The sequence below is a fragment of the Oreochromis aureus genome, linkage group 17, assembly GCF_013358895.1.
Source record: "Oreochromis aureus strain Israel breed Guangdong linkage group 17, ZZ_aureus, whole genome shotgun sequence".
Classification (NCBI taxonomy): domain Eukaryota; kingdom Metazoa; phylum Chordata; class Actinopteri; order Cichliformes; family Cichlidae; genus Oreochromis; species Oreochromis aureus.
In genome coordinates this window covers 2,058,409-2,068,411 of record NC_052958.1, presented here as the reverse complement: position 1 = coordinate 2,068,411, position 10,003 = coordinate 2,058,409, and the positions used below count along the sequence as shown (strand labels likewise).

Here is a 10,003-nt window from a genome sequence, read left to right as displayed (position 1 = left end):
ATGCCACGACAAAGAGCGCTGCTCTGCGAGGATTTAAGGCCCAAATTGGACTAAGAAAAAAAACTGGACTACCGTTTACCGGCCGACCTGTGTGCGTAAAGACGGACTTGGAGCTGGATCTCACGGTTCTGCTTTGGATTCGGGTATCAGGTAAAAATAAAATTTAAAAAAAGAAGGAGGAGATTTGAATAACGTCTTAACCCGGATAGCAACTTACTATTCTAGTTTAGCTTCCTGGCTGCATGATGATATCACTGAATTTACGAGCTAAAACTTTTGAGCTCTAAACAGGGAATTCTGGGTTAAGCAGCAGTCACTACCGCAAGACAGAAATAGCTCTAAAGCAGAAGCAGAAGTGATAACCCACGAGTGCAGACGTGATCCTAGACCCGTTCACACTGATATCACTATTATCGAAAGAGGCAATTATACCATTTAATCTACTTTGACCCGCTTACCCCCACAACTTCAGATTCTGTTACATCAGTGTAAATAATGATAGAGTTTATGCTCATTCTCTCCCAGATTCCACATGTGGCTACAATAAAAAAATAATATGGTCTTTTATTAATTTATAATAAGACAAGTGTCACCCTGTTCCCATTTAATTAGTAGTGAATTCGTTTCGAGAGGAGATGGCAGTGATGTGGAGACTCTGGATTTTCGATTAATCTTAACCTGAGCTCCGGTGGGCAATTATTGTAACGATACCACAGTAAAGAGGGAAAAACGCACGCATCTTAACTAAGCTCATGAAGTCTCTCTGTTTCTTCAGGTTCAGCATGAACTCCTTGAATTTCTGCGGGACGTCCGGCGGCGGCGTGTACCCCTTCCACGGAGTTAACTCCATGCTGGTGGATCTGCGCCACCAGATGGCGGAGCAGTACCACGCATACTCTGCAGCAGGTCCCGCAGCGCACACACTCACTGTGGCGGAGAGGCTGGCAGGTGGGTCAGTCACCACGGTGGGGTTACTTTTTTCTTTTTCTCACAATGTACATTCATCTTTTACAGCATAGCATGTATCAGTAACTACAGTTACTTTCAGATTAATAACACAAATTATGATTGATACTGAGCCTGAGGGAAGCAGTCTCATTGCTGCATCAATGATTATAATGTAATCTTTATAAGTAATATTAAAAACAGCAATATACGTATATTTTATAGTGCTGGGTGACTTCATAGTCCTTTTTTTTTTTTTTTTTTTTAAATATTTGTACAGTGTGAGAAAAAGATATGTTTGTCCAGTACAGGAAATACAGTGAATTCCATCCCAAACTCATAGTGACCCATTTAAACATGATGCTTAAGAATTATTCCTAGTTTAAGTGACTGTCGTTGTCCTTTTGATATAGTTGACATTTTTGTTGATCCTCTGAAAGTTGCTGAAAACTTGCCTGAAGTGTTGTGCTGCTCCCATTTTCTTCCTGCCAGAGCTCATCCTCGAGGCTCGCTATGGCAACCAGCAGAAGCAGCGCCGCAGCCGCACTGCATTCACAGTGTCGCAGCTGCAGGCTCTGGAGAAAGCCTTCCAGCAGACGCAGTACCCAGATGTTGGCATGAGAGAGAGGCTGGCTGTTTGTATAAACCTGCCCGAGGCTCGCATTCAGGTGAGAGCACACCTCAAGTATAATCTTAAAATAAAAATGCATGTTTAGCTTTGAGGGTCACTACATTAAGCTTTAATGGTGTTAAAACACCTCACTTATTTGTGGCGCATTTGTGCATCTGTTTCCTCGCTTCTCATCCAAATCTGTCGTCTTGTCTTCCTCATCCAGGTGTGGTTCAAGAACAGGAGGGCAAAGTTTCGTAAAGGTCAACGATGCTCCCCTCTGTCCAGAGACCAGAGTCTGGAGGAAGCTCCACATCACAGCAAAGCAGGACACGAGGACATCAAGGCTAGAGACAAACAGGACATCACCTTATCATGTGGTGACAGGAGCATCCCACCGGCGCCTCCTCCTCCCCCTGATGTGACCAAAAGCAGGGATTTAGACTCCAAAACCTCACAGTGCCCCCTACGACTTCCATCTCCTCCGCTTTTCCCCTTCATGGCAGGAGAGTGTTACAGTCACACGCCTCACCAACCAGTTGTAGGAGTGCTGTCCACTGAGCTCGCCTTCCCTCCGGTGTTCTGGCCCGTCATACAGCAGCACAGCTCCACCCTCGGGATTCCTACATTGTCACTTACAAAAAACTGTAGCGTCTCCCTTCAGACTCCTTGCTCTAGTAAAGCAGTGCAACATCCGTATCTGGGGCTGTAAGTGATGTGGACACCTGAAGCAGTCCTGTGAGAGACAAACCTGACAGCTGCTGAGAGTATACGTTTATATTCTGTGAGTTTCACCTGTCTGCATAAACGGATGTAACACTCTGTACTTTCACAGTTCTCTTTTCCTAATCTGCTCAGCGCTATATAGCGTGTTACACTGCTAAGTACTAGTATTAGGAGTAGACAATTAAAAAAAATAGCAAAAGCATTTGGGAAAAGTCATTTTGTAACTGAGCACTGAAGCATAGAAATAAGATCATTGGCACCTGCTCTCTCTATTATTTATTTTACACTCTTCTCTTTCAAGAAAGGATTATGGTATAGACTATAGCCAGGAAAACAGTGGAACTATTGAAAATGAACTCTGAGTAGCTTGGAAAGAAAAGCGACTGAACTTCTTTAAGTTCTTTCTGAACTAAAGAAGCTTCTTGGCTGAGAGGTGAAACATCTTCAAGAAACTTAAAGAAGTCCAGTCGCTTTTCTTTCCAAGCACCTTAGACTGCCATGGCCCGGGTGACTGAGAACCTGCACAGACATTTTGGAAATGAAGTTAAAACTCTGATATTTCCAGTGTTTTTTTGTTTTGTTTTGTTTTTTTTAAAAAGAAGCAAGTACAAATACAAGCTCACGTTGAGGTATTAGTACTGTGACAATTTTATATAACTTTTAACTTCTGATCCAAGATTTTCAGCACTTTTCACTCCACTACCTTTACTAGACAGTTTCAGTCACTTACATGTAAATTATCCCATAATTCTTGAAATATGTTGTAATTATTGTAAACTGTTGTAAATTGTACATGCAGTTAGTAAAAATGTATATTTGTCCTGTTTTTCATTAAAATATTTCAAAATCTAAATGATTTTTGCCATGAATTAATTATTAATAACAATAATTAGTACCAATTAATACCAATTATCATTACCATTGCGTTATTGCCTCTGTCACAACGGACTGAATAGCTTGAACGACTTTTACAACCTAATGTATGCTTCAACTGTATGCTCCCTGTTTATTTGTAAAGGAGTATTTTTACAGTGTAGTATCAGTATTAGTACTTTTTAAAAGGACGGTAGTAGTAGATGTTCGCCGGGCTGAGCAGCTCTGCACTTGCAGCACGTTAGTTTCAGTTTTACTGGTGGAGCACATGTGTCAATCAAAAGCAACCGGTCTGGTCTGGAGCACGTAGTCGGGGAGCTACGATCGCCTGATGTTTCTGCTTATTCACCAAAGCGGTTGCGCCGGTTTCCCAGCGTAGCGCCGTGTGGCGTGAGCCCGGGTGACGCTGTGCTGAGGGAGGCTTAAAGAGACAACAGTGAAATCATAGCAACTTGAGGACAAGAGGCACCAGACGAGGAAGATAGCGACGAACGCAGAACCATGACTTCGACTGCATTTCGATAGCGAACATTTGAAGGTAACGATACATTTTTCTTCCGTGACAGGGCTTCATTCCCAACGGCTGTTTTTCAAAACGCCGCAACGCAGTTTAAGGATCCTGGTGTGCTAGCTTGCTAAATGACTAGCTTCAGAGCTAAGCGGTAAGAGATCCCGGGCTGCAGTTGGTGTGCATTCGCTTGTTTAGGATTAAGGAGTTGCCCGGCAGTGGTCTGGGTAATGGCTGTAGCTGTTATCTGAACTAACATAAAAGCGACATTCTGAGGTGAATCAAAGATATTTATATATATATTTATTATAGTATTTTTTTCAGTCGATAATATTTGTAACAGCGTCGCTTGGGACGTTATTTCTCAGTTATTAAGCATTTACTAACTAGCCAGGTAGATGTAGCTCAGGAAATGTCAGTCAATGAATATTTGATTCTCTGTAAGGCTTCGACTTGTTTAATTTGCATGTGTTTCCTAACAGGCAGCCCGTGTTGTTGTGATACTGTGTTGTTAACAAATTGGCTAGCGTTACATCGTCGGCTGTTTTTTTTTTTTTTAAGCAGACGTTGGGCCAAGAGGATCAGTGTTTTTGGCAGGTACGAGATAGGATAGGTTAGCTTAATTCAACTGTGGGACATGTTGGCTTAACTACAACTTGAAATTAAATGTTTACATTCACTTACCCTTAATTCTAAATTAAGTAATCAAAACAACCGTTTATCAGAAACTAACTAGCTACGACTGAAGGATGTCAAGCTAACTCGGGCTTCCTAGCCGGCGCTACGATAGCTTTAGAGTATCTGGCCTTGTCCGCCGAGCCAGCAAGTGTAATGTTACAGAGCCTTTCTTAAAGCTCATACCGACGGTATTCACTTTTTAAAACGGCGTTTTCCATTTATCGTCCTTTATGGGGAAACAAATCGGCTAACAAGTATAGAAAGCGAGTCTTTGAGTTGTCCGAAACTAACGCTAAATGACAGCTGTTAAGACAGTAGCAACTTAGCAATTAGCTATCATTAACCCAAGCTAAAACAGAAAGGTATGTGACGAGGGAAAATTTGCCATTCCGGTTTGGTTACCGCTGCTCATTTGCATTTTGGGGTATTTTCTGTTGGTGTTTGTGTTCGTATTTACACGGTTTGAAACGGTCCTGCTAGTGTTATTGCTAGGTAGCTTTATGAAACTGGCCTTAGGGACATTATCTGGCTTAAGGAGGTTTCTTTTGGAGGGGGATCGTCCATTTATGAATGATCCCATCTTTGTGCTTCCAAATACCTTCTCAATACGTGAAATATGTCGCTGTTCGCTTTGTATGTTTTTAACAACTCGATAGTTATGTCAAATAGCTTCATGGAAAAACAATGCACCACTTCCTTAAATGGGACAGACTGAAAACATGGGCAGACTACGGAAAGTTAACCAAGAGAGCAAGATACTGAGGTCATTGGTGTTTTTCAGAAATATTCCCATACTTGCCCAATGTCCTTACATCATGTTTTTATTTTAAATGTGTGGATTAGTGTATTGGCCTCGGGCAGCTTGAAGAATGAAGTGCCTCACATAAGGCACTCTACCATTCCAGGAGCTGCTGTCATCTTTTGGCATGCACAAGCTGATAAGTTTTACTCCGTCACATAGTGTTCATCTTATCTGATGACCGGCAAGGCTAGTTTCGCCACAATTCCTGTAGTAAGTGTCACCATATGCAAAGCAGCCTAGGTATATATATAATTTAGTGCTTTGTTTTTCTCTTTGTAGACTTTGGAATGAATTCTGCATTGGCCAGTCACTTTGACAAATGTGTCGTTGTAGTAAAGACTTATTTAAACACAAAAAATTACTCGCTCATCCCTAGCAAACGTCTGTCTGATGATACTGTGTTTTTTATCTTGTGATGGTCAGACATGGCTGAGCCAGCTGTGGACTAGACTGTTTCTGAATCTTTCCAATAATGTTGTCCAGTGATGCAAATGTTGTGATTAGATGAAGCATTACAGCAGTCATTGATCTGTGTAAGTGCCTTTCCATAGCTGCCCAAAGCTAGCGCCTGCATTACCTGCTCTCTTCAGCAGCATCTTAGATCATGGATGTGACGGAGTGGCTCTGTGCAGAGATGCCTGCGTGTGGTTGTGAAAGACAACAACAAGATGGTTATTTAGCAGTATTAGATATGTTGGTCTTCATTATAAAAACACGGCACATTGTTACATGGTTTCTTTGAGAATATTTTCTTTGTAATTTCTCATGTCTGAGGTCAACGGTGGAATAGTTCTCTCGTATTGATTCCTTTATTGAATTTGCTTTGCGTCAGTCCGCATAAAGATCTCATTTCAGCTGTAGTAAGGAACAGCCACTGTAGATATAATGTGATACTCATGCAAAAGGCTTGATTTTTTTGTTTTTTTCCCCCTGAAAATGTTAATTTCACAAAGGCCCAGGTGTTGCTGGAACAAGTTGTGATTAATTTGATAAATTTACCAGTATTTTTACCTTTTTTAATTGTTTTGTAGATGCTTTGTAAAGTTATGGCAGATACCTTCCATTGCAGAGCTTTTATTTCTGCAATTACAGTCCAAATTGTCCATCTCCAAACAAGCTAATTTCTGTTGTAAGCGTGAATAATGATTGGGTTATGTGTAAATGATGGCTTGGGTTCTTAGTCGAGATAATACCAAAATACATCACAACCTACGGACTGATTTCTGGCCATGTTTTTCTTTTTCAGATAACAAACCGACATCGCCCCAGACTGTTTGTTTCTGCTGTCGGTGTAATTCCGGGTTGCCCACTAAGCTGTGGCCCTGCATCATGGAGAGTGTCCAGAGTGTCACTGAAGGCTGACCAGAAGGAATGAGGCACTCCAGGAGATGTTCCCAAGTGGCCTTGTGGATGCAGTAGTTGCGTTTCCGAGTGCTTTTTTTATGACTAGTGTTGCATGTGTGTGTTTGGACACATCCTAACACCACCTGCCTATTTGTCAGGCGGGTACATGATGCTCTGAGACTGGAGTGGAGAAACGCACAACAAAGAAGCCCCTGTGGTATATGAAGAAAAAGGGAAAAAGCTGTCCAATAGACACACGGGTCCATTCGGCTGCAGTTTTGGCTCATTTAAGTGTCTTCTGAACCGCTTCGCATTTTAACAGCAACACCTTTCCTCTGTCCTGTGAGACTTCTCCCTCCCCCTCCCTAAAACAGTCTCCATTGTCATTGGAGTTTCTATGGTTTGCATGGCTGGAAAATAACCGTGGAGAGGCCAGGGTATCACAAGCTTATGGATTTTGACAAGAGAGGGGGCAAGGGAGAGACAGAGGAAGGGAAAAAGATGTCTAAGACAACAAGCAGCAGGACTGGACATGGGGGCAGGAGTACAGGGAGCAATTCTGGAGTTCTTATGGTTGGTCCAAACTTCCGCGTGGGTAAAAAAATTGGCTGCGGAAACTTTGGAGAACTGCGGCTGGGAAAAAATCTCTATACTAACGAATATGTGGCCATCAAATTGGTAAGTATCTGTTGAACTATCTCTTGAAATTGAAAACAAAAACTTACTGTTCCAGGTGTCCTCAAATAACTTATTCTGATAAATCTCCAATCTGCAAAGTTATTATTTTAATTACAGCACAGTTTCATTGTGCACTTGACTGTTTGAGAGTGAGATACACAGGAAGTAAATAAGAACAATCAGACGGGGCCCTTTTCCCACGACCTGCTCTTGTATGCTTTTCAGTCAGCTGTCCTTTGGATGAGGTGAAGAAACTGCGACTGAAAGAACATTTTTCTTAAGTGCATTTCAGTGAGAGGCCAAATAATGTTTGTTTGTTTTTGTTTTGTTTTTTTCTTTAGTAACCTTTGTCACATCATGCACAGTAGCAATTCTTGTAAAGATCATTTTTACACTTCCTTCCCTTTCACCAATTTCTTCATCATTAGAATAATGTTAATTCATTTGTAGGCCCTTATTAAATAATCCCACACAGGACTTAAGCTCAGTCAGTAGTGTACTTGCTTTGTGTCAGCATGAACAGTTTTTTTTCCCCAGCGGCACTGGTTTAGTAGCTTTCAAACAGACTGTGAAAACCACATGAAATGTCAAGGCCTGTTTGTTTTCTGATTGCTTGATTCTGGGGCAGCCTGTGACAGCTCAGACATTTCCTCAGCACTTCAACTTTTCTCTTCACCATAAATTTGTTGCCACTTTGATCTTTGAAATCTGTTTTTTTCCCCCTAAAATTTGGTCAGTCTTGAAGAAGAGGTCTAACTCACATTCTAGGTAGGTGTTAATACTGAAGCTGTTGGGGCTAAGCATCTGATTTATATATGATTAACTTTAACATTTCTATCTCTGAGGGAGGTCATTATCTCTGAATGGGTCTTAACTAAAGGTTGTGCTAACCACTAGAAGGCAGAGGTTAGCAAACAGCTGTAATTGCAGTCCTCCTCTCCTCTGAAGTCTTTAATTGTACTTGGTGCCTCTCCCCCTCTGCCTGTGAACCCTCCCATCTGTTTGGGTATTTTTATCCCCATGGTGTCCAGCTATATCTGGATCTGGCATTAGGGATGTAACACCACTACGTGGATCTCGTGGCCACTGGACCCAACATCCCTCACTGTAAAATAACAACAGGGTGAAGTTTGCCTAAGGGCTCATCAGACCCGACCTGACTCTGTAGACTCGGGGTTATTAAGGACTTTTTTGTTTTGTTTTAAATGTATATTTTCATGTTGTTTTTAGAGTTACAATGATGACTCCTGTTGCTTCCTTTCAGGTTCACTGTCGTTATCTTTTGTAAGCGTACATTTTCAGCATCAGTGTTATTACTGGGCTTTTATTTATCTAATATTTTAGAAAGACACAGAAAAACAGCAACATGTAACAGTAAAATTACAATTGATGTTTTGTTTGCATATGTGTAGCTATGTGTGAGTTTATTGGCAGGTTGTGTATGTATGGGTATAGAAGAAAGGACAGTTACTTTGTCCAATAGAAAGGTTTGTGACTACTACTCTTTACAGACTGAATTAAACATACATAAAGAAAAAAAGAAGAAAGGACAGACATGGGAAAGAAAAAAAATCAGTGAATACATAAAAAATAACACACACACACACACACACACACACACACACACACACACACACACACACACACACACACACACACACACACACACACACACACACTGCTGTTTCGTGGCATCTTTGGTTTGTTCCCAGAGAAGGGAATGCCCTAATAGTAGAGCCAGGATGGGTCAGGACACTTAACAGCTGGCACAGCTCTGGGCGTTACTGGCGTTGACATGAAGAGGGCTTCTCCCTTCACCCAGACTCCAGATAGTTCCCTGTCCACTTGTTTCTGTCTGTCCCTGATCTCACAGCTCTCCGGGGTAACCCCGTGAGTGTCACTGCCTGTCAAGTAGGGTGTCTGATTTGTCAGAGGCTGTTGTCGAGCATTTCCTTACAGACTAAAACAAATAAGAGTCCTGTTATCTGTGAAAATAAGTTTGACATGAGTTGTGTATTGTCTTTTTGTCACTGATAACAGTGATCACTATGAAAATTACAAAAATAGAAAATATGCTGTTTGTTACATGTATTAGTCTGCCAGTCAGTTTTCAAACAGTTCACTAATTGTTTAGTATATAAATGTCATATGAAACATATCAGATGTTCTCATGCTGCTTTTTTACTGAGCATCAGACTTAGTAACACAAATGTTACTAAATATGTGTTTAAAAAAAGAGAAGTAGAAAATGTTGACATTTGAATGGTATGAAAAAAGATTAGTGTGCTTATTCTGCTTTGTTAAGTACTTCTAGCAGGTCTATTATAGACTTGAATAAAGACTAGAGCCTGATTTAATGGTGCATTTTGGACAACATCTCTTAAAGGAGGGATGTAAAGGATGGATGGAGAGAGTGTGTAGTATAAATTTCTTTATGCCCGGTCGAGTGAAGATTGTTGTTTTACCAAGAAACTAATAAAACGATTTTCTTGGGATAACAAATGTAATCTGGTTGACGAAAGTAGTTTTTAATCTGCTTTGTTGTAACAACCAATTGTAAATGCTAAGCTCTGAAGGATGGCACGTAATGATTACTGAGTCTTTGGCTGGTACTGTTGTTTGCTGAATGCTGTGTTTGGCTGGGTATTTTGGTGGCACCTCTGTGGATCAAGGTACAAAGGTGAATGTCAGTCTCACCCTGCTTTGCCACTTAATAGCAGAGACAGAGATAGAGAGAGTTGGTATGGTATGAAAAGCCTGTGCACTCGATCCTCTGGCAGTGGATCGAGAATTGCTTTAAATGTTGCTTCAGAGAGAAGCTGCTAAGTGCTGAAAGGTC

At 41.2% G+C, this 10,003-nt stretch overlaps 2 protein-coding genes across 9 annotated transcripts in view; both read left to right on the top strand.

The window, feature by feature from the left end:
- Positions 1–3,134, top strand: zgc:101100 (uncharacterized protein LOC445169 homolog). Of its 2 annotated transcripts, XM_031758659.2 has the most exons (4): positions 1–150; positions 776–948; positions 1,438–1,613; positions 1,782–3,134. In XM_031758659.2, exons 2-4 carry the CDS (start codon positions 783–785, stop codon positions 2,265–2,267), a joined length of 828 nt encoding a protein of 275 aa, XP_031614519.1. In that variant the 5' UTR covers positions 1–150; positions 776–782; the 3' UTR covers positions 2,268–3,134. The 2 variants fall into 2 exon arrangements, with proteins under 2 accessions (XP_031614519.1, XP_039457366.1); XM_039601432.1 differs by lacking the exon at positions 1–150 and having other exon boundaries at positions 594–948.
- Positions 3,135–3,432: 298 nt separating this feature from the next.
- csnk1g2b (casein kinase 1, gamma 2b) overlaps positions 3,433–10,003 on the top strand; it is a 34,117-nt gene continuing 27,546 nt past the window's right edge. The window contains exons 1-2 of one of the 7 annotated variants that reach the window (XM_031758624.2): positions 3,433–3,692; positions 6,389–7,164. In XM_031758624.2, the coding sequence (XP_031614484.1) occupies positions 6,937–7,164 (228 nt within the window). In that variant the 5' untranslated portion in view covers positions 3,433–3,692; positions 6,389–6,936. Of the gene's footprint in view, positions 3,693–3,755; positions 3,939–4,238; positions 4,260–6,388; positions 7,165–10,003 lie in introns of those variants that run through there. The other 6 variants (XM_031758619.2, XM_031758627.2, XM_031758626.2 and 3 more) reach the window with 6 other exon arrangements.

Coding starts and splice junctions, on each gene's coding strand:
- zgc:101100 (XM_039601432.1), top strand. CDS start 753: ATGAAGTCTCTCTGTTTCTTCAGGTTCAGCATGAACTCCTTGAATTTC. Junction 949..1,437: donor TGTGGCGGAGAGGCTGGCAG/GTGGGTCAGTCA, acceptor TCTTCCTGCCAG/AGCTCATCCTCGAGGCTCGC. Junction 1,614..1,781: donor TGCCCGAGGCTCGCATTCAG/GTGAGAGCACAC, acceptor TTCCTCATCCAG/GTGTGGTTCAAGAACAGGAG.